Below are 24,589 nucleotides of genomic sequence, written 5' to 3' on the forward strand. Positions count from 1 at the left end.
AATATTCTTATCGGCATGAGACGGCATGAAATGCATTACATTTCAAAAGCCCAAAAGCATTTCTCCTCCATAATAGTTGTAATAAATAAACAGTTCATCTAGAAGTGAAAGTGTTTTCATCAACTTGAAGGTCATATATTGTAAGAACAGAATGAAAATCTGCAGACTGAATGATCACCTCAAACTCAACTGAAATATATTTGTATAGTCTCAAAGGGCTTTATAGGCCCACATTTGACAAAGGAAATAAAACACCCCCACCTCCATCCTTGGGCCCTTGAGAGGAAAGTCTCTCAACTTTTCTCTCAAGAAATAACCCTTGATGGGAAAAGAGAAAAAAACTAACAAAATAATAAAACTATAAATTGTCCAGGCTGGTAAAGGGACCGTAATTGTTACACATTTTAGTATTAGTGATACTGAATCTATCTATAAATTCACAAAACCTGTGTCTGTGTGTGTCCTGGGCATATAGAGCGTGCCAACGCGTCGTCACCACCGGGGGGCGCGGCATAGTAGCGCAGACATGTTTGTTTTGGGCAATGTTAAGTCAACCTGGTTTATACCCCTCAAAGATGTCCGCTGCTACCAAAAGACACTTGTTGACGCCCCCTTCAGGATTTTTGGCACGCTCTATAGGACACCGTCTGAACGAATGACTTGGTGTGTGTGTTGCCGATAACCTGGGCGTGTGCAGTACAGAGTAGGAATTCATTCAGACCGTTCAGTTGTCCAGAACCGGGGAAAAAAATATCTGTATCTGTCTGTCCGCGGGTCTGTGGATGATGCACCAATCTCTGTGTCTATGGTAGGGGTGTAAGTATCGGCTTTCATGATTGGCCAACCCAACACATCGGCTTCACGGATTGGCAGAACTTTGCAGCATGTTTGTGAGCTGCACCAATACATTTATGTCCATGTACGTCATCAACACAACATCAGCAGTTTTTGACGACATCAGGGCTCCCTGTAACTCCATATTTAGTCGATCGGCCCTATGGTAGTGGGTAGCACACTGTGTGAGAATAGGTACAACGGGTGCTCTAAAAGCAAGTACAACGGATGGGGCATGCATTTCCAACTTACATTGTTCCTGACTTGCATCATTCCCGAGTAGGCCAGTGACCCATTGATTGTAATATCTATTTGTTATTAGTTTGTAGTAACGTGTACTGCACTGGTGCCCAAAAAGCATCGGTCTAGTATATATAATGAATAAAACACAATGAGAAATATCAATATGCTACAGTCAATGCTGATCAGTTGAGGATACAAGATTATCAATACTGAATCAAAACAAAGTAACACATTTAACTATCCTCTCAAGTATAATGCAAGATAATTGCATGAATCCTGTAGTGGAGATAAAAATGTACAAATGAGCGGTGAGAGGCATATTCTAAATTAGGCATAATGTGATTGTAAATGTTCTATTTTTGCATTGCGCATTATTATGGTATCTACGGTTCAGCCACTCTATTAGGGTGTTTACGGTACCTCCCAGTGAGCATTGCTGTATGCGCGGGCCCATGTAGTCAGTCTATTATGTGAAATGGCGGTGGCCAGGTTGTTGTTGTGTTGCCTGAAGTTCAACTGAGTAAAGTATACGAATACAAACTAGAAAAAGTGCTCCTCGGAGCACAGGTCTCCGCCAGGTCAGGTAGGTTATTGTGGCCTCCTGGTGGCGCTATAATAGGCCAATGTGAAAAGGGTGGCATTTCTTCCTCGGCCTAGTGGGAATGTGCGTGCACATTTTCACGTAAATCGCACGCCGCGTTCATGATTTCAGACATTTTGTTGAAAACGGACCAATCCTGCAAACTTTGGAAGTCAACCTTAGCCAATCAGGATGGAATATGAAATATCGGACAGATGCGTCTTGATCACATGACTATAGAGATACAGTGTACCGATGTGCGTGATGTTTGGATAAAATCTGAAGGATTAATATCCAAAAATGTATTTGACATAAGTCGGCCTCCTGGTGGCGCTGTAAAAAGCAGATGTGAAAAATGCAGTGCAGATGTTTTTCCTTGGCCTCTAGGGAGTAGGCGTGCAAAGTTTCACGCAGATCGGTGCAGTTATAGTTAAAAATGCAAATCGGCCTGTTATAGCGCCACCATGAGGCTGATGTGAAAAGTTTTAAGTGCCATTTCTTCCTCGGCCTAGTGGGAATGTGCGTGTGCAATTTTATGGAAATGGCAAGCTGCGTTCATGATTTGAGGCAGTTTGTTCAAAACGGACCAATCCTGCAAACTTTGGATGGTAACCTTAGCCAATGAGGATGGAATATGGGAAATCGGACAGATCAGGGTTGATCACATGACTATAGAGATACTGTGTACCGATTTGCATGAGGTTTGGTTAAAAACTGTAGGAGTAATGGGGAAAAATGGGTTTTGCACAAATCGGCCTCCTGGTGGCGCTATGACAGGCCTATGTGAAAAATTTGAGGCAGAGGTTCTGAATTGGCATCCAGGGAGTGTGTGTGCACAGTTTCGCAGCGACCGGGCCAACGGTGCCTGAGATTTGGTGCTAACACACAGACAGGACACACGGACACACAAAATAGCTGATCTACAAGCCATTTTGAGCGAGCTTGTAAGATCATCTATTTTAGCTGTTTTTGAAAGTATAAAATAAGAGGTTAAGCTTACACAAGTGTAACCTTATATAAGGTCAGGAGACTAACAAGCTGTTCATTTGGTGGTGTGACACAGAGATTAACTAATGAAGCTCCATATACAACAACAAACTCAACAATAAAACCACTCTACGACCATCCGCAGTGATTAACACCATAATAATCACGGTGGAGTCAATTATAAAACCTGGCAAAGAGAGGCATAATAAAATAAGCCTGCCTGTGAAAAAACGACAGTCTCTTTCAATTAACACATAATTGAAGGAATCTGATTCCCTGAAATGTTTGCACTATGAAGCCGCATGCATTGTGATTTGTTTTAAATTGGATGATAAGCAACATTAGAAAGACAAAATTGGATAAGAGTGGATTATCTCCAGGTCGCTCTGCAGGGTTTTTCAGATGCTTTCCTGAGGTTGTTGCCTTTGTTTTGTGTTGCCTTTCACACAAATATTCTTATCGGCATGAGACGGCATGAAATGCATTACATTTCAAAAGCCCAAAAGCATTTCTCCTCCATAATAGTTGTAATAAATAAACAGTTCATCTAGAAGTGAAAGTGTTTTCATCAACTTGAAGGTCATATATTGTAAGAACAGAATGAAAATCTGCAGACTGAATGATCACCTCAAACTCAACTGAAATATATTTGTATAGTCTCAAAGGGCTTTATAGGCCCACATTTGACAAAGGAAATAAAACACCCCCACCTCCATCCTTGGGCCCTTGAGAGGAAAGTCTCTCAACTTTTCTCTCAAGAAATAACCCTTGATGGGAAAAGAGAAAAAAACTAACAAAATAATAAAACTATAAATTGTCCAGGCTGGTAAAGGGACCGTAATTGTTACACATTTTAGTATTAGTGATACTGAATCTATCTATAAATTCACAAAACCTGTGTCTGTGTGTGTCCTGGGCATATAGAGCGTGCCAACGCGTCGTCACCACCGGGGGGCGCGGCATAGTAGCGCAGACATGTTTGTTTTGGGCAATGTTAAGTCAACCTGGTTTATACCCCTCAAAGATGTCCGCTGCTACCAAAAGACACTTGTTGACGCCCCCTTCAGGATTTTTGGCACGCTCTATAGGACACCGTCTGAACGAATGACTTGGTGTGTGTGTTGCCGATAACCTGGGCGTGTGCAGTACAGAGTAGGAATTCATTCAGACCGTTCAGTTGTCCAGAACCGGGGAAAAAAATATCTGTATCTGTCTGTCCGCGGGTCTGTGGATGATGCACCAATCTCTGTGTCTATGGTAGGGGTGTAAGTATCGGCTTTCATGATTGGCCAACCCAACACATCGGCTTCACGGATTGGCAGAACTTTGCAGCATGTTTGTGAGCTGCACCAATACATTTATGTCCATGTACGTCATCAACACAACATCAGCAGTTTTTGACGACATCAGGGCTCCCTGTAACTCCATATTTAGTCGATCGGCCCTATGGTAGTGGGTAGCACACTGTGTGAGAATAGGTACAACGGGTGCTCTAAAAGCAAGTACAACGGATGGGGCATGCATTTCCAACTTACATTGTTCCTGACTTGCATCATTCCCGAGTAGGCCAGTGACCCATTGATTGTAATATCTATTTGTTATTAGTTTGTAGTAACGTGTACTGCACTGGTGCCCAAAAAGCATCGGTCTAGTATATATAATGAATAAAACACAATGAGAAATATCAATATGCTACAGTCAATGCTGATCAGTTGAGGATACAAGATTATCAATACTGAATCAAAACAAAGTAACACATTTAACTATCCTCTCAAGTATAATGCAAGATAATTGCATGAATCCTGTAGTGGAGATAAAAATGTACAAATGAGCGGTGAGAGGCATATTCTAAATTAGGCATAATGTGATTGTAAATGTTCTATTTTTGCATTGCGCATTATTATGGTATCTACGGTTCAGCCACTCTATTAGGGTGTTTACGGTACCTCCCAGTGAGCATTGCTGTATGCGCGGGCCCATGTAGTCAGTCTATTATGTGAAATGGCGGTGGCCAGGTTGTTGTTGTGTTGCCTGAAGTTCAACTGAGTAAAGTATACGAATACAAACTAGAAAAAGTGCTCCTCGGAGCACAGGTCTCCGCCAGGTCAGGTAAGTTATTGTGGCCTCCTGGTGGCGCTATAATAGGCCAATGTGAAAAGGGTGGCATTTCTTCCTCGGCCTAGTGGGAATGTGCGTGCACATTTTCACGTAAATCGCACGCCGCGTTCATGATTTCAGACATTTTGTTGAAAACGGACCAATCCTGCAAACTTTGGAAGTCAACCTTAGCCAATCAGGATGGAATATGAAATATCGGACAGATGCGTCTTGATCACATGACTATAGAGATACAGTGTACCGATGTGCGTGATGTTTGGATAAAATCTGAAGGATTAATATCCAAAAATGTATTTGACATAAGTCGGCCTCCTGGTGGCGCTGTAAAAAGCAGATGTGAAAAATGCAGTGCAGATGTTTTTCCTTGGCCTCTAGGGAGTAGGCGTGCAAAGTTTCACGCAGATCGGTGCAGTTATAGTTAAAAATGCAAATCGGCCTGTTATAGCGCCACCATGAGGCTGATGTGAAAAGTTTTAAGTGCCATTTCTTCCTCGGCCTAGTGGGAATGTGCGTGTGCAATTTTATGGAAATGGCAAGCTGCGTTCATGATTTGAGGCAGTTTGTTCAAAACGGACCAATCCTGCAAACTTTGGATGGTAACCTTAGCCAATGAGGATGGAATATGGGAAATCGGACAGATCAGGGTTGATCACATGACTATAGAGATACTGTGTACCGATTTGCATGAGGTTTGGTTAAAAACTGTAGGAGTAATGGGGAAAAATGGGTTTTGCACAAATCGGCCTCCTGGTGGCGCTATGACAGGCCTATGTGAAAAATTTGAGGCAGAGGTTCTGAATTGGCATCCAGGGAGTGTGTGTGCACAGTTTCGCAGCGACCGGGCCAACGGTGCCTGAGATTTGGTGCTAACACACAGACAGGACACACGGACACACGGACGGACAGGGGCGAAAACATACTCTCTCGCCATGCCTTTCGGCCTGGCGGAGACAATAAGAAGGTTGTCGTTATTGACTTATCAATGGTAGCAGAGGATGGTTAACAACGCTAACTACAGAGTTCCCTTTGAAGAAAAGAAGTCCTATGAGAGCTGGAAAAATGAGATTGAAATGTGGAAACGTGTTACCGAACTGGATAAGAAGAAACAAGCTTTGGCTGTTGCTCTATCACTGACGGGAAGAGCTAGAGATACAGCTTTGGAAATACCTGCAGATGATTTGAATAAAGATGATGGGATGAAGACGCTTGTTGAAGCATTGGATAATGTATTCTTAAAAGAAGAAAAGGACCGAGCATATGATGCATACACGGACTTTGACAAGATCCGGAGAGAAAATGACGTTTCCATGGCGGACTACATCGTTACTTTTGAACAGAGGTACAACAAAATGCGCAAATTTGACATGGTTCTACCCGACGCTGTTTTAGCTTTCAAGTTGTTGGATACAGCCACTCTTGATGTTAAAGATAAACAGCTTGCGCTTACAGCCTGTTCAACTCTTACATTTGCAAACATGAAGTCAGCTCTAAAGAGGATTTTTGGAGACAAGATTGTGTCGCCCACACGCAGCGGGGGAATTTAAGTGCGTCAAGAAGAAGCTGTTTTCTATCTGGATCAAAGAAAAGACGGAAACAGATTTCGTTCCCAACCCAACCACGGGAGGGCGCCATTGGGCAGCTCAAACACACCAGATTTTCGTTCCCAAACTAACCAAGTGAGGCCACTGACTGGCACAAACCCAGTAGACAGGTATGGCAGAAGAACAAAGTGTGCGATTTGTCAGAGTACATTCCACTGGGTTAAGGACTGCCCAAATAAGGCTGAGCATGTTAAACTGACAGAGGAAAATGCAGAGGCAGAACAAATTGAAAAAATTGAAGAGTGCAACATTACATTGTTTTCTAAAGAGTCAGTATCTGATTCTGAAATATTCATGGTAGAGGCTTTGGGTTCAGCTGTAATTGACACTGCATGCACTAGAACAGTCTGTGGTGAAAAATGGCTGGACAGTTACATTCATACACTGAAGGAGAGTGACAAGAAAAAAATGGAAAATACAGTAGAAGAGCTTTCAAGTTTGGTGATGGGCAAGTTGTTCATTCTATAAAAAAAGTAAAAATCCCAGCTAAGATTGGCCAAACCAGGTGCCACATAGAGACTGAGGTGGTCCCAGTGGACATTCCTTTACTACTAAGCAAAACGTCACTTAAGAGGGCAAAAGCAGTGCTTGACATTGAGAATGATAAAGCCACAATGTTTCAGAAACCAGTACCTCTTGAGATTACCTCCTCAGGACACTATTGTGTCAGCATAATAGACAGAGATTGCACAGCCACTCATGAGAATGAACCCCAAGCTGATGAGGTTCTGGCCATAACAGATGGCATGAGTAAAGATGAAAAACACAAAGTCTTGGTGAAACTTCACAAACAGTTTGGACATGCCTCAGTTGATAAACTTAAAAAATTACTGATTAGTGCTGGAAGTAATGATGATGAGAGTATTGCTATTCTGAAAGACATTGTAAGCAGCTGTGAAATATGTCTCAAGTACAACAAACCTAAGCCAAAGCCATCGGTTGGTCTACCAATGGCTTCAACATACAATGAAACTGTGGCAATGGATCTACATGAGCTAGAACCAAATGTGTGGTACCTCCACATGATTGATCACTTCACCAGGTTCAGTGCTGGTAGCATTGTGACCACAAAAAAATCCAGTGAAATTGTGAGGCACTTTATTCATTCCTGGGTGAGTGTTCATGGAGCCCCATCTAAGATTTTTTTTGATAATGGAGGTGAATTCAACAATGAGGAAATGAGAGACATGGCTGAGAACTTTAACATTGAAGTCAAAACCACTGCTGCCTACAGCCCATGGAGTAATGGGTTGATAGAAAGACATAACCAGACCCTTACAGAGATTGTATTAAAGGTAAAGAAAAGCAGTGGATGTGACTGGAAAGCAGCCCTAGATTGGGCCTTGATGGCAAAGAATACAATGCACAATGTACATGGATTTAGTCCATACCAGCTAGTATTTGGACAAAATCCGAACCTACCTTCTGTTCTGGTTGATAAACCACCTGCCCTGGAAGGCACCACCATGAGTAAATGGGTAGGACAGCACATTTCAGCTTTACATGAAGCAAGGACAGCGTTTACTGAGGCAGAATGCTCTGAGAGAATCAGGAGAGCTCTGCGCACACAGCTTCGTCCCACAGATGAACAGTACGAAACTGGAGATAAAGTGTACTACAAAAGAATGGACTGCAATGAATGGAAAGGCCCTGGGGTGGTAATTGGACGAGACGGGGTGGTAATATTCGTTAGACATGGAGGCACCTATGTCCGGGTGCATCACTGTAGACTACGCAAGGCCAAAGATCACTACACTGACGAATCTGGTGACAGCCAAGAAAGTCAGACAGAACTTAATGCAGCAGAATGTGACATGGACAATGTTGTAGATCCACCTAATACTGTATCTGGGGATGTGGACAGTGTGCCTGACACAGAGAATGCTGCAGGGGGCTCTAATAACGACAGAGACAACAATGAGCATGATAATGATCCATCCAACCGACAACCTCCTATCATAAGAACAGACTGTAGCATGAATCTAAAGGCAGGACAATTCATTAAGTATGTGGAAAGAGACACTGGAATTTCACACACAGCGAAAGTGCTAGGTCGAGCAGGAAAGGCAACTGGAAAGAACAAGGACTGGTACAATCTGGAGTACACTGAGCCAGTTACCCTCACTGGCACAACAAGGTCAGCTGACCTTTCACAGGTTGACACACTGCAGATTGAATCATTGGACAGGGTGGAACAGCCATCTGACAGACATCACGAGGATGTACTTGTTACAAAGGATGTGTCATTTGAATCAGCTAAACTCACTGAAATCAGTAACTGGGAGAAACATGGAGTATTCAATGAAGTAAAAAACATGGGACAGAAGTGCATTTCCACAAGATGGGTGTGCACACTCAAAGACACGGCAGACGGCATAGTCCCAAAAGCAAGGCTAGTGGCAAGAGGATTTGAAGAGCTAAACACAAAAGATCTCCCAAAGGACTCGCCAACATGTGCCTCAGTCTCTTAGACTACTCATGTCAGTGATATGTCAAAACCAATGGACACCCCACTCTATGGACATTAAGTCAGCATTCCTTCAAGGAAATGAGCTATCCCGAGACATTTATGTCCGTCCACCACCTGAAGCTAAGCGTGAGGGAATTCTGTGGAAGCTGAATAAATGTGTTTATGGACTAAATGACGCATCACTGTACTGGTACAATAGAGTTAAAGAAACAATGTTGCAAACTGGAGGAAAGATGTCAAAAGTTGACCCTGCCATTTTTTATTGGTTGGATAAAGATTGTAATGTGTCTGGGGTGCTTGCCTGTCATGTTGATGATTTTATCTGGGGTGGTTCACACACTTTTGCAACAACAGTAATTCCTCACCTGCAATCTGCCTTTCAAGTGGGCAGAGAAGAACATGACAGTTTTCGCTATGTAGGCATGGAGTATGTCACTGCAAATGGAGTAACATGTATGCATCAAGACAATTACATACAGAATCTCCAGCCAATTCAAATAAACACCTCCAGAGTCATGATTCGGGATGCTCCTCTGACTGAAAGTGAAATTGATGACCTCAGATCAAAGATAGGTCAACTTCTGTGGGTTGCCAGACAAAGTAGACCTGATGTTATGTTTGATACATGTGTCCTTGCAGCTAACATAAAACATGCTACTGTGCAGACTTTACATGACACAAACAAGGTGGTGAGAAAGTTGAAATCAGAACAAGTGACACTGAAGTTTCAGAACCTGGGAAAAGACAGTTCTCTAAAGCTAGTAGTGTTCTGTGATGCTTCACTGGGAAACCTTCCAGACGGAGGCACTCAAGGGGGACATCTCATTATGCTGATGGGTGAGGAAGGAAGATTCTCACCTGTTTATTGGCAGTCAAAAAAGATCAGGAGAGTCGTCCGAAGCACTCTTGCTGGAGAAACTCTTGCCCTTGCAGATGCTGTTGACAGTGCCATTTCTCTATCTGACCTGCATGCAGAACTTACCACAGGGAATGTAACACAGCATGTCTTACCAATATTGTGTGTCACTGATAACCACTCCCTTGCAGATGCCATCAAGTCTACTAAATCAGTGACAGAGAAAAGACTCCGCCTTGAAATAAGTGGCATCAAGGAACTTCTTCAGAGCAAAAGAATCCAACAGATACTGTGGGCACCTACAGGAGAGCAGCTCGCTGACTGCTTGACAAAACGAGGTGCATCCGCACTTCAGCTCCTAAAGGCACTCAGTGTTGGAGTATGGAAACTGGAATAGAGACTATTCAGTTTGTGAACTTTTTTTGGACAGTTTTGTGTTGGTCACCATGTTCTTACTTTCACATGCTTATGGACATTAACAATGACATTGACCTTTTCTGTTAAAAAAAGAAAAAAGAAAAGAAAAGTGGGAGATTGTAAATGTTCTATTTTTGCATTGCGCATTATTATGGTATCTACGGTTCAGCCACTCTATTAGGGTGTTTACGGTACCTCCCAGCGAGCATTGCTGTATGCGCGGGCCCATGTAGTCAGTCTATTATGTGAAATGGCGGTGGCCAGGTTGTTGTTGTGTTGCCTGAAGTTCAACTGAGTAAAGTATACGAATACTAATAAGAAGGTTGTCGTTATTGACTTATCAGTGATATGATTATGAAGGCTGTGAATAAATACATTAACAGCCAAATGGAAAATGTGTTGAGACATAAATGAGTGGATCGACTTAGTTTACAATATATACACAATAGAGAGAATTACATTTAGACTGAGAGCTCAAATTGATACGTTCGATGACATTTGGTCAGACAATCAAAATCCATCCCAATTTGCAGGCTTTGTTAAAATATGTATCTTTATAGTTATCGTTCTTCGTGTGGACAGATCTTAAGGCTAGCAGATGCATGTTGTAGTAGTAGAAGTAGTCATAAGTAGTAAGTAGTAGTATTATACTGTTATTATTAAAGCCTTTACTACCAGAAAGATGACCCAAACTGTTATACCAAGATAAAGCACCTATTCAGAGCTTATGTGCCTGCCTGCACTGATTTTAAAACATTGCACACCACAGTTCCTCATTGTGGAAAAAGTTGGCCCATTCTGCCCATTCTGCTTCTATGAGATCATCTATTGCAGGGCTACTCAACTTAAGATGGCTCAGGGGCCACTCAGCAAAATACCAAAAGTCCAAGGGGCCCGCAAGCTAAAAATGACGGTCCTATTTTGGATTTTTTGATTTTGTAACACACACTACACATTGTTATTGTTATAAGAAAATGTACATTTTGACATCATATTATTTTCACTGTACCTGTTTATTTTGTGTGTATGTCCAGTGGCATCAGTTCAGCAAAAGCTAAGGTATGGCAAGGTTAGGGTTGCCAACTCCCAGAGATTGAAATAAGGGACACCTATCCTGTTGGATAAAATTGGGGGTCAAACCCCCCAAAAAACCCGAAATGCATAGAAAACTATGCATTATACCTGTAACAATTGACGCACCTGTATGTATGTATGTCTGTCTGTTTGTTTTAGAATTTTTTTTTAGCAACCCATATATTTGAACGGAAATGTATATTTTTATCCTGTGCTTAATTATTTATTTATTTTTTGGTTTGACCTTGAGGGGCCGCAGAGACGCTGCGTTGCGGCCCGCGGGCCGGTTGAGTAGCGCTGATCTATTGGTATTGGCCCCAAAAATGCATATCTGACCATTTAAAAACATCCAGTAATGCATAAAAAAAAGAAGAACAAACAACTGCTTTGGTAGTTGGCTACCATTTGAAGCACCTGGTCGATTGTAGAATTCTAGCATAATCGAAAGAATACACAATTCTTCAGACTGTGTTAACTTTTAAATACCTACAGTAGGTTTTTCGCTTGATGACAGCTTGTCTTTTAAACCACATTTTGAAAGTATGGTTAAGAAACTAAAGTGAGTTATTATTATTTTAATTAACCTTCTGTGTTGTTTTTAAGTTGTGTATGTGTTTGTATCTTGTTTTTGTTGAAAAATTTATCCATTTGAACATAATTGTATTGTCGATAAAATAATAAAAACAATTGATAACAAAAAAAAGAAACTAAAGTGAGGTTGTGTTTCTAGTTCAGAAACAAGTCATGTTTTTATTTGAATGGAAAAAAATCGCTGCCCTTTTTGAACAGTATTAGATTATGGTGAAGATGTATTTAATTTGTGATTTGTGAATGTCTGTTCCACCTCGCTAGACATTAAGATTTATTACCTATTATAGATCACTTACGCATCATTGCAATCTGTATGCTAAAGTGAACTGGCCGTTCCTGAATGCCCTTAGGCCGCTTGACTGATACACCTTCATCTATAAATCAATCTTTCGTCAGCTCCCTTGTTTCATACTTCACCATCACATGAAACCCATCTTACAGCCGATGATAGCAGGTCTATTTAAATGCCTCAGTACCCAGAATCTGCACTGAGTTTGGAAAAAGGGTCTTCATGTACTCTGCTCCCTCTGCCTGGAATGAACTTCAATAAACTTTGAAACCGTCGGTTTTCATTACAGTACCTAAGCTCAGTGGTTCTCAAAGTGGTGTCCAGGGACCTTCTGTTTCATTGAGGGGGTTCCAAAAGGACCCTTACAGGTCTGTAACTCTCAAAGTGCACAAATGGTCTTTTGTACACTCTCCTTGAAATTAAAAGATTGAGAACCACTGCCTTATCTGATTTGAAAGCTCAACTTATATGAATTCTAAAAAATGAGATGGGAGGATGTCGATGTTTTACTTTATTTTTCATTAATGTCACCTTCCCTCCCCAGCAACTGCCCTACCCTCTATATAGATTTACGTGACTGTCCCAGACCAGGTGAGTGCTGCATGCATGAAATTGGCTACGCCAACTCCAAACAGCCCCAAAGTCAAGATGCCAGCACTATTTGACCCACCACTGATTCCAAAAACACCACTGATTCCAATGATCAATACAAACCTGTGAACCTGCCACATGGGACCCTCTTACATGAATGACTGTAATGTGAGTGGACATAGATACATACTGTACTACCCAAGGGGCACATTTACCTGTTGGAGAAGGCGTCAGTCCTGGAATGTTCTCGTGCCCAGACACCAGCATGTTCTCTGGCAGGAGATGCATCACGGAGCCCAGGGCAGGGTGGCCTTTCACCACACAGTCCAAATGAGCTCCATCAATGATTTCCAGGATATTGCCGTCTGAAAATAACACACACAAAAAAAACTTAACTTCTTCATCTCAACTACTGCATCACATCAGTGGGTCATGTAGTGGTAATGAGGTGCCGTGTCAGTCTGCCGATGGATGCCATGCCCATTATTATTATGGAGGACATGATATGGTGCAGCACATCCAACTAACCGCCCACTCACACACCAAAACAAGTGTCACCTGTCCACCTGGTGCTTTGTAGGCTAATATTTTTTATGAAAGTAGTGCGCCGCTTGTCGGTATCGCACGCGACACGCAGACAAAGCCATTTTTCAATATTCCATTTGGCTGTCGGCGACCTAGGTGTGATGCTCCATTAAGGGTGGGGGTGGGTGGGGGACATGTCATTTGCGGGGCCCCAACAAAAATGACGACCATTCAGCTCAGAGGAAGCGCCACAGCGTCGATGAGCTGCGAGATATGAGCAATGAGGTAGACATTGTCATCGTTCAAACGGGTCACCCAATGACAGGTGTCGACCCGCAATTCCTTTCATCAGCACGGAGCGAAAGGGGCCGTTTGGAAGCGCGAACGAGACGGCATTTGATGCGCCACGTGTGCGCTGGCTTCATCCAGGCCCGGCTCGCCGCCGCAATAATCATTCATCCCCGACAGCTTTAATAATTACACCTTCAACAGCAACAGTGACAATCATTAAGGGGAGCTCCATTCACTCCCGCTGTCTCTTTCATCAATATGGCACAGATGGATCTGTAGCGGGACTCATTATACCATACAGAATGAGTGGGCGTGGTTGAGGAGGTGAAATGATGCAGAATGTGTTTTGGCTCATAATAATGGTAAACAAAAGAGGTGTAATGATAATGGTTCAGTGGAATCTCCATCCTGCATGTGAATAATTTCCATGACATCAGCAGCTCTGGATTCTTTCCATTTTTTGGCTAGTAATTAAAATGGTGCAAACTTTTTGCTGGTGGGATGACAATAAAGGTGATGCTCACACAAAACAGTTATTTTGCCCCATTTCAACCCTTGCATATATCTAGATAACACACACACACACACACACACACATACAGTACACACAAATGAAATATCTCTCACACACACACATACGCACACATACAGTACAAAAATGAAATATCTCACACACGCACGCACACGCACACACAGTACTGTAATTAATGTCAGTGAAAGTGGATGTATAGTCATAGTTTTGAAAGAATGTAAGAAAATCCTGTGCAAAGAGAAAATCATACGGATCAAGTCCTCCCTGAATACATATAAAAGATTTAAACATGAGCTCCAGTTTGAGGTCACAAGGGCCTCAGCTACGTACAGGGAAAATCTAGAAACTAAGTTCAATGCCAAGGATAGTGGAGAAGACTGACAAGGGCTCCAATTAATTATACCCCGCAAGCTCTTGATGAAGAGCCCGTACTGGATTCTTTTTTTAATAGCAGTCTTGACATCCAGTAATGTTCCAAGGGCGCTGAGGCCTACACAGACTTTGTGATCAAAGAACATTAGGTCAGCGTCCTGCTCCACAAACCCAAAGGATGGAAGGCAGCAAGGCCTTGCACAACAAGAATTGTTTATTCTTTGTGACTTCAAATGTCAATTTACATTTACATGTGTATGAATATTTGATGCGAGTACAAATTTAAATGTGTGTGTGTAGATCAAATCTTACGAGTGTTGAAATTGAACTCTTGAACTTAGTATAATAAAACTATATGTATTGTTATAGTTATAGTGCTATAACAATACATGGTAGATACCTTCATATAGATGTCCTTTCCTTCTTTACATAACCTTGTAGGAGTGAGGATAGAGGAGCTAGGACAGAGCAGAATATGGACCTGAGACGCAGCCAATTTCACAGCTAACCTGCCTTTGTGGTTTCAGACATTTTGTACCTAAAACTGTCCAGCATGTTTTATATCACCATACCCATACCCACAGGAAATATCGAGGCCAGCTATGTGTGACACCTTCAAAAGGATAAATTTGGGACAATTTGTGAAAAGTTTTGCCTATAATGGCATGCCCAAAATAGGGATGCCAGGGTTTATGTGGTGTAGAATCACTGTGATCTCCCCCAATGTCAAAAAGTTTAGTGACTGCTTGATACTCATAAACCAACACAATGTTGACTAAAGGGCTGTTCACGCCAAGCACTATAACTATAACAATACATATAGTTTTAATAATCGTTCTAAGTTAACTGAACGGCAGAGTCCACACCACAACTATAACAAAGACAACGGTGGACGATAAAGATATAGTTATAATTATAGTACTTGGACCTAAATCTGTATTTTTCTCTTTATATTATCCAGCCCAAGCAAGACTTCTGTAGCAGTCATGTGCTTATTGTACAGGAGAAACCCCCACCCCCTAATTTAGAGTGACAGCGAGATCCTAAAGCGGCACGCGACGCGCCACTGACATGCATTTGCATCCAAGTTTGGTCAAGGATGAGTCGGATGACCAATTGATTTGCACCATCTACCGCCCACCTACTGAAACCTGGTGTGACACTATGTTTGTGCTATAGAACTCTCCTGACTGTATGGTTGTCTGTTTCACTTTGATATGAATCCCTCAAGGTGAAAGGAATATTTAATCATTATTATCGTATGCATTCAAAAACCCACACGTGGCAGTGGTTGAATGATTGTATGCAACAGGGCTAAAGTTGAGTCACAATACCACAGCTCCAAACACCAGGAACACGTAGACTATCACATATTACAAACGGAGACCCTGCAATGCAGGGGAGGTGTGTCAGCATCTAAATTTAACACATTCTATGCACACTTTGCGGATAAAACCCCAGCCATGGCTTTGCAAAAAGACCAGGACCGATACCCACAGGAAATATGGAGGCCAGCTATGTGTAACACCTTCAAAAGGATAAACCCACACAAGGCACCTGGCCCAGATGGTCGAATCCCCAAGGTGTAAGTGGACCAGCTGGCTCCTCCACACTGACTCTTAGCACTGGGGCCACCCAGGGCCGTGTGCTGCTCAGCCCCCCTCCTGAGCTCCCTGTTCACTCACAGTTGTGTGGCCACACACAGCTCAAGCTCCATCTTAAGTTTGCTGACGATGCCACGATTATCAGCCTGATTATAGACAATGATGAGACAACCTATGTAATGTTTAAATGCAGTCTTTTTTGTAATGTTGTTTATTTTCTGTATGGGGACTGATATGATGGAAATTTGCATTCTTGCTAAATCTGGTGTATTTACACAGAAGTTTATGTGTGATGTTCATTAATATGCGCTGTCCCGTCCAAATAAACGTATAAATAAATAACCTATAGAGGGGAAAGTGACCTCCATCTTAATCATCCAGCAAATCCAAGAAGATGATCCTAGACTGCAGGAGGCAGCTGGAAGCACCCCCCCCCCTCCCATTTCACATCAATGGGACTGAAGTGGAGAGAGTGAGCAACTGCAAGTACCTTAAGAACAATAATACTGTTCGGTGTCACACGCCAAAATTGCCGATCTACAAGCTCACAACGCATCGTGGATGTGACATGTTGTGAGCTTATAGATCTGACATTTTCGGCACAACACCGCCGTACAACGGAGCATAAATTTAGCATTACAACATTGCAGAGAAATATTGCAGGCAGCGGTCTGAATTCATTACGGTAAGTGACTGAACTGAGTAACTGAAAAATTGTGGATTATAAAGTTGTTTTGTAGATTGCAAAGTTGTGAACTGCAGCATTATTGGTGGGCTGAAACACAGGCATATTGTGGAACTGTGAATTGCTGTACAATTGAAATGCCTGAAGGAATGGAAAAAAGCTTATCTGCCTGATAGCCTATGGCTGAGCAGAATGTTGCAAAATGTATTGGCTCAGAGCAAAGCTTGGAGTATCGACAAAGAAAATACTGAACCAGTAAATGTTCTTGCTTTTTTGTTTCCAAATAAAAGCACCACTAGTTTTACATATGAATATTGTTGAACACCATGTTGAACATTTATTATTCAACAGCGGTAGGTGATAGGCCTACTGTATAGGCACATCTACATAGTCTGATGCTGACTTAACACTGATTATTATAAGACAAATAGCTCACGACACAGAAACAATGCACCAGAAACAATGCACAAAGACTTCAATCTGTCCATCACCTGCTGCCCATAATTCACCACCAAGTTTCATTTCTTGAGGGTAAAACCCTGCTTCAACCTGTGCATTATTGTGAAACACTCCAGACGTCTTACATTCTCCATCAACACATTGGCCATGGCATATTCCTGTTTAACACTTCATGTAAGCCCCTGCTTCATTGTACGACAAATAGCAATCCACGCTCACAACCCGTACCATCGCGACTGGAAACATATTTATATAACATAAACTCGAATTGTTGCAGCAATAACCTCTAAATGGAAAAAAGGGAATTGTTAGACATAGGAGAGAAACAGGATTTTGTTTATTGAGACCATATAATAAAAAGAATAAAAATAAAACTATGACAGACATAAAAATAAAACTACCTTTTCTCATAGTGTCAGTAAAAAATGGTAATCATCCGATATAACTTCACACACAGATAGAATGGTTAGATGTTACCGCATAAGCAGTTTAATGTACACATCATCTCCTGATACATCCATTTGTGGGGGTTTTCCAGTTCAGACTGCTTTTCAAACTTTTGCTTGCAAAAAAAGAAAAAGGAAAATACAATAAATGAATAGCTGGGCTGTAAAAATAAAAAATTCCAGCGTATAGACTTTATGAGAGTGATAAAACCGATAGACACCATCTGCTGTGATATTGCCCTGTGGCTCGTCCTGGCTTCAGTTATAAAAGTGGTTCACAAGCCAACAGACTTCATATTTTGGGGGAATTTGCATCAAAATGGCAAATTCATTGCTAATGTAAGTTTACTGTTGATGTGAAGAACACGAATTGTTATATCAGTGAATATGTAATTACTACAAACTCATGCGTCTCTTCAACATTTCAATAATAGAGAATCTATTGAAAGAATCTTATGAAACGACAGTGAGTTTAGTAAGCCAACTGGCTGGCTTGGCTTTGAAAGTAGCTGAAAGGTAAGATTTGTGTTTCATTTATTGTGATTGCATTGTACGTGTACCTTATTTACCATTGTGCAGGAATCCTATTGAAATAATAGGAGCAGTGGTGGACAGTAACAAAGTACATTTACTTGAGTACTGTACTTAAGTAAATTCTTATCTGTACTTTACTTGAGTAAATACTTTTGACTCCACTACATTTCTAGGTAGGGAAAAAGTACATTATGGATTAACCACAGTGAAAATAGCCAATCTATAAGCTCACAACACGTCTCGATGCAGTTACAATTTGATTCTGCTGGACTGACTGCGGGTTTCAGAGGATGTGGGATTTTCCATTTTATTTTATGCCTTCACTTTTCTTCTACTCTACTCCGTTGGGTTTGCCTGTCCTTTAAGTTTTATGTAGGGATAGGGAGGGTGGAGTATTTTCACAGAATAATGACAATAAAAAGAGAGACTGTCTTCTTATTCCCTCGCCCCTACCAGCCCATTACCTGTCCAACGAAGGACCTTGCAAATCACTGTGCAGTTTGCACCACTCCAACAAAATGACAGGTCCAGGAACCACAGGTTTTTTTTCTTTACGATTATTATTCTTATTGCTCCACCTATTGGAGCAAAAGTTACACCTATTGGCCTATACGTTAACCATAAAGGCGGTTACACACCGGCGAATATGCGAATATACGCAAAATTCCGACTCGTTCCGAATAATTACGCTTGCATTGACTTTATATGGTTTTTAAAAAAAGAGTATTATTCGCATGAAAAAATCGCCTCGGTGTGTAAGGACCTTTAGTCTTAAGGAGGCATCATATAGCATAAGGCCCTGAGGCTCTTTGAGTTCTACTCCCAGGGGGCACAACAAATGATAAAAACATAATCATAAATAATTTAGAAAAAACTTTTCCTCTGGAAGCCTTGGGTCATACTGAGTCCAACGTAGTCTCGCGTAGCCAGACAACTATTCCACAAACTCCGAATGCTATATAGAGTCTGGAACTACAACTCCCGAAATCCGATTGAGGAAACTGGCACTTCCGTTCACGAAAATATATTTAAAAATATCTTTACATTTTCTTTTTTAATTTCCATTTCTGCTAAGCAGCAAGCTAAATATACTTAAATGATTTTGATTTATAGTCGGATAAATTTGCGCGACTGTAAAGACGAAACGGAAGTGGGGAGGAAGCTTCACATCCGGTTTATATTCTAATCATGATCAGAGCTTCTGAGTCCCAGACTGTATTTGAAACCGGAAACATTTGAAAATTGTGGGAGGCAACAGTCTGGCCACGCGAGACTAAGTCCAACGCACATATTGGTGTACATTTCCAACATATTGGATTTTAAAAAATAATCTATCTAACCTGTAAAAACACCTCTAAAGTGTGGACTTGAAGTATTATGCAAAAATCTTGTCATCTTTGTCAATCATCATCTATCTATAAATGAGTGGAATCTCTCTGTGTCCGTCCATGTGTCACCCGCGTTTCTCGAGAACACCCTCTGATCGACTTCAAACTCTGCATGCGTATCGCCAAGGACCCGAGGGAGTGATGTGCTGAGTGGGAAAGTATATAGATAAATCCGCAAATCCCTATATATGGAGCACCCTGGTGTCATCATTATGACATCATAGTCTGACCTGAAGTTGGGCATGGCTGACACGGAATATATGAGCATAAAAGGGACACAGACAGACAGATACATAGAGATCTCTACACCGTATGGGCATAAAAGGGGAAATGACAGAAGACAGGCTTCATATATAATATATGTGGTTGTCCAGAACCGCCGATCTGACCGATATGCCCATACGTGGGCGTATGGATATCCCTGATCATAGTACTGACATCATAGACTAGCCTAGGGTGTAGTCTATGGGTACTATGGGTACTATGACAACAGGTACAACTTGTACTTACAACAAGTACAACTTTTTATCTATTCTTCTTCCTCTTTTGTTAATCTAGTGCAGGCCCCAAATGTACTATTATGTCAGTACCTGCTGTTTGAGTACTTGGCGCAGTACCTATTTTTGCCAGACCCAAGGGGTCGGGCCTACATGAGGCTTTGTACCTGTTTCGTCCATACATGGGCATGGTCACTTTGTCCTCCGGCCCCAGCCAAAAAAGTCTGTCCCCCTTTCGTCCATACATGGGCATAGACACAGGCTGACACGTCATGTGAAGTCCGGTGACGTAGTGCTCTGATCTTATAAAGTACTTATTCTGGGTCTGGCAGAACCAGGTCTCCTGGTCTTGTCAGAGTATCGGATGCCAGTCTATGACATTGGTACTATGACATCACAACATTTTGATGTTGCACCAACTTGGGAGAGTATGAGGATCTCCATATATGGGCCATGGTTTCAATCAATCAGCCTGGGAGAGTTCGGGCATCTCCATATATGGGCATAAAAGTGATATACACACACACACACCTATGCATGCAGATATTTCTTATTATTAGTTCCTTTATAGATAGAAGATGGACTCCTTGTCCACAACCCGTATCGGAGTCCTCACGAAACCTCACCCCCTACATTGTGCTGTTAGCAGCTAACTGACATCTCAAAAACATGGCTGCCTTTAAAGTATTGTTGAGAGTAGAGAATGTGTTCTTCAAAAATCTATCTGGCACCTGCAGACCAACATTTTACTTTGCTACTCATTCCCTGGGCAAGATATGTGGCTGTTACTTTTCCACCACCAGCCAAAAGGATTCTAAATTCTACAAAGACCCAACAGAAGCTGTAAAAGACATCCCAAGTGGTGCAACTGTCCTGGTGGGAGGCTTTGGGTTGTGTGGTATCCCAGAGAACCTTATAAACAGTTTAGTGAAGACCGGAGTTAAAGGGCTCACAGCAGTCAGCAACAATGCTGGAGTGGATGACTTCGGACTTGGCCTTCTCCTCCAGACAAAACAGATCAAAAGGATGATTTCGTCATATTGGGGAGAATGTGGAGTTTGAGAGACAGTATCTGGCTGGGGAGCTGGAGGTGGAACTTACACCACAGGGTACCCTGGCAGAGAGGATAAGGGCAGGGGGTGCTGGAATTCCAGCCTTTTTCACAGCCACCGGCTATGGTACACTGATCCAAGAGGGAGGTGCCCCCATCAAATACAACAAAGACGGCACCATTGGCATTGCCAGCGAGCAGAGAGAGGTGAAGGAATTTAATGGTAGGAACTACATCATGGAGAAGGCCATCACTGGAGACTTTGCTCTGGTCAAGGCCTGGAAAGCTGACAAGTCAGGAAACATTGTCTTCAGGAAAACGGCCAGGAACTTCAACCAGCCTATGTGCAAGGCAGCCAAAACCACCATAGTAGAGGTGGAGGAGATAGTGGATGAGGACAGCTTTGCTGAGGAGGACGTCCACATTCCTAGCATCTACGTCCACAGGATTGTCAAGGGAGGCAACTACGAGAAGAGGATTGAGAGACGCACAGTAAAGAAAAGCCAGACAGAGAAGCCCAAACCAAGGAAAGATTCCGATATTCTTAGAGAAAGGATCATTCGCCGGGCTGCTCTGGAGTTTCAGGATGGAATGTATGCCAACCTTGGTATTGGTATTCCCATGCTGGCCAGCAACTTCATCAAGTCTGACATCACTGTTCACCTGCAAAGTGAGAATGGCATTCTGGGACTGGGCCCATACCCCACAGAGGAGAATGTAGATGCAGACCTGATCAATGCTGGAAAGGAGACCGTCACCGTGCTTCCTGGTGCTTCCTTTTTCTCCAGTGATGAGTCCTTTGCCATGATCAGAGGGGGTCATATCAACCTGACAATGCTGGGAGCCATGCAGGTATCCAAGTATGGAGACCTTGCCAACTGGATGATTCCAGGGAAGATGGTGAAGGGAATGGGAGGAGCCATGGACCTAGTAGCCAGCACTGGAACCAAGGTGGTGGTCACCATGGAGCATTCAGCCAAGGGTGGAAAACACAAGATCCTGGAAAACTGCAACTTGCCATTGACAGGGAAACAATGTGTGGATCGCATCATCACAGAAAAGGCAGTGTTTGACGTTGACAAGACAAATGGCCTGACTCTGATTGAGGTGTGGGAGGGGCTGACAGCAGAGGACATCAAGGCGTGCACCGGTGCAGACTTTCAGGTGTCCTCTAACCTGAAACCCATGCAGCAGATCTAGAACATCTGGAAGGGATCAGAGGACTTGCCTGACTTGAAGCCTTTGGCCTAGGTGTAGTCAACTTAAGTTAGTGCTGACCCAAACTGTAGAACACAGTTAAACAATTTAAAGGTGTCAACGACACCTGGTTGAATTTAGGCATAGGTTAGAGATAGTTACGTTTAGGGATGGGTTTGTTTTGGTTAAGGTCGGTAAGAATGTGGGAGGGACTTCCGGTTTCTAGCCATAACTGTGTGTGTGAGGGGGGGAGAAAGAAAGAGAGAGAGAGAGATTCTTTGCCTCAGAAATACTGTTGTGGACTAACTTTCTAATGATGCGAACACTGTGTGCATTTCTGATGGTGGAGGCGAGGGGGTAAGAATGCCACGACAAGGATATCCAGTCAGGAACTTTACTTGGCACGAACGGCAGAGTATTACAGCACACATCCAACGTTGGCACTATAACAACAGCAGTACAGGTAGGCTCTCAACAATAACTCACACATAATACAACTGTAACACAGTCTGTGGCTGTCATTCCGCAGTCCCTGGCACAGACGGAGGAAGATTCACTCTACGGCTATACACATTGGAAACCGGAAGACAACTGACTTAGTGGGTGGGCTGAACAGATACACAACAGAACTCTCTGTGCCTGAGAGCCAATAAGAACACACAACACTGAACAAGCACACACACACAATAGGCTGATTATAATGGCAGGGAATAGGCTGGGTGACACTTGTTCCCACGTTACAATACCAAACTGGAGTGACTGTACAGTACTGTACATAAACAGACATGTTAGCCACAAAGCATGTGGCCTTAATATTTTTCTAGTCTGACTAATCTGACAGTTCCTTGCTGTTGCCTTTGTAAATGAAATAAAATATAAGTCTGGGTGCTAAATGAGATGGATGTGTGAATTAAATAATTAGTCAGCAGCGGAGATAGCCAGATCATTGTTCCTGGGCCAGAAAGTCTCAAAAAAGAGACCACATGCTGAGATCAATCTTTAATTCAAAACAACAATGAGAAATGGTGCTCAAGTGCAAAAAGAAAAAAGTTGAATTAAAAAGCAGCAAACGTTTCAGTCTATGAGACCACTACAAGTTTGTCTTCTATACCGATTCTGTATAGAAGACAAACTTACTGACACACCCAAGGCCAAGACAATTTTTGCCCCAAGCATTAGCACAAGTGCCAGGAGCGTAAATAAAGACACTGCAGGGAGTGCGCTGGGGCCCATTGGGTGGGGGGCTTATATGAGAGCGGGCCCTCCAACAATGTGTTGGGAGGAGAAAGATTGACACCTCGGAAATATGCCTGTGTTCAAGTTCAAAGGAGAACTCAAATAAAAATTTAAAATGGTGTCATTTGCTATATATGCCCCCAAAAAGGCATAACAAAACAATATGCTTATTCTACATAAACAAGAAATAGAAATAAACTAGGAAACAATTATTCAATAAAAACAAATAATTATTTATTTCTTTGATATTTGTCATATACATACAGTATATACAATGATGATTGGTGGGCATGTATATTGTTGTCCAATGTCAATAGTGAGGGCTGTTAACAAAAAAATGTGGACACGGCTCACAAAAGCGCCAAATTTTTTCTACATGCTCTCCATCACCATAGGTTTCATTTTGGAAAGGTAGCCACGTCATCAAGATGGCAGAAGGCGGCCATCTTGGATTGCAAAGATGGCCACCATGTAATATCTATAATTACCAATATCTCGGCTTCCAAGCCACTTAGAAGGTCAATCTTGGTGTCAAAATATACATTTTCTGGGACAAGGAATGCAATAAAACTATAGGGAATATCAATAAGTGACTAATTCTGCCAAGATTAGATAATTTGGTTGATTCTGCCAATGTATGTACATCATTTTCAGACACATTGAAAAATGGAGCGTGAAGAGAATTGAAGATTATTAGCTTCACTTTCAAGGATAACAACATTCAAATTATTTGTCACATTGACAACTGCAAAGATCTGTGCAATTCCAGTGTGCCTTCTTGCATGAGCACCTTGCACCACAACCTCTTTTACAACCGCACTTGACCAGTTCATTGCAGGCTTTTGACGCCATCGGTAGAATGCTCCACACAGGAAGCCAGACCTGGTTGTTGTCATCCAATGTCCATCCCCATCCTTCTGGACTAGGTGTCGGCTGCTGGGCCAGTTCAGACGAGGCCCAGATCCCAGACTGGTAGGCAACTCGCTTCACGTGCTGCAGCAGTGAATCTTGCGTTGGTGGAATGTGTTCTATAGTTTTGTTCTTCTGGCAGAACAACTCTCGTCGTGCTTCATTGACAGATTCCATATCACTTGTCTTATCATACATGATGACTGTGAAAC

At 42.3% G+C, this 24,589-nt stretch overlaps 2 protein-coding genes across 2 annotated transcripts in view; one reads left to right on the forward strand and one right to left on the reverse strand.

Annotated features, from left to right (window-relative positions):
* Nucleotides 1–24,589, reverse strand: part of nphp4 (nephronophthisis 4) — a 244,105-nt gene that overhangs the window by 155,916 nt on the left and 63,600 nt on the right. Inside the window, exon 5 of the mRNA XM_080443698.1 lies at nt 12,867–13,016. Within this exon, the coding sequence (XP_080299824.1) occupies nt 12,867–13,016 (150 nt within the window). The remainder of the gene's footprint in view (nt 1–12,866; nt 13,017–24,589) is intronic.
* LOC308096309 (succinyl-CoA:3-ketoacid coenzyme A transferase 1, mitochondrial-like) lies at nt 20,654–22,235 on the forward strand (the record flags this gene model as incomplete). Its single annotated transcript, XM_080443703.1, is given in 2 exon segments — nt 20,654–21,024; nt 21,026–22,235. Coding segments are annotated over 2 exon segments (1,581 nt in total).

The sequence above is a fragment of the Gymnoscopelus braueri genome, assembly GCF_963280865.1.
Source record: "Gymnoscopelus braueri genome assembly, chromosome: 12".
Taxonomy (NCBI): Eukaryota; Metazoa; Chordata; class Actinopteri; order Myctophiformes; family Myctophidae; genus Gymnoscopelus; species Gymnoscopelus braueri.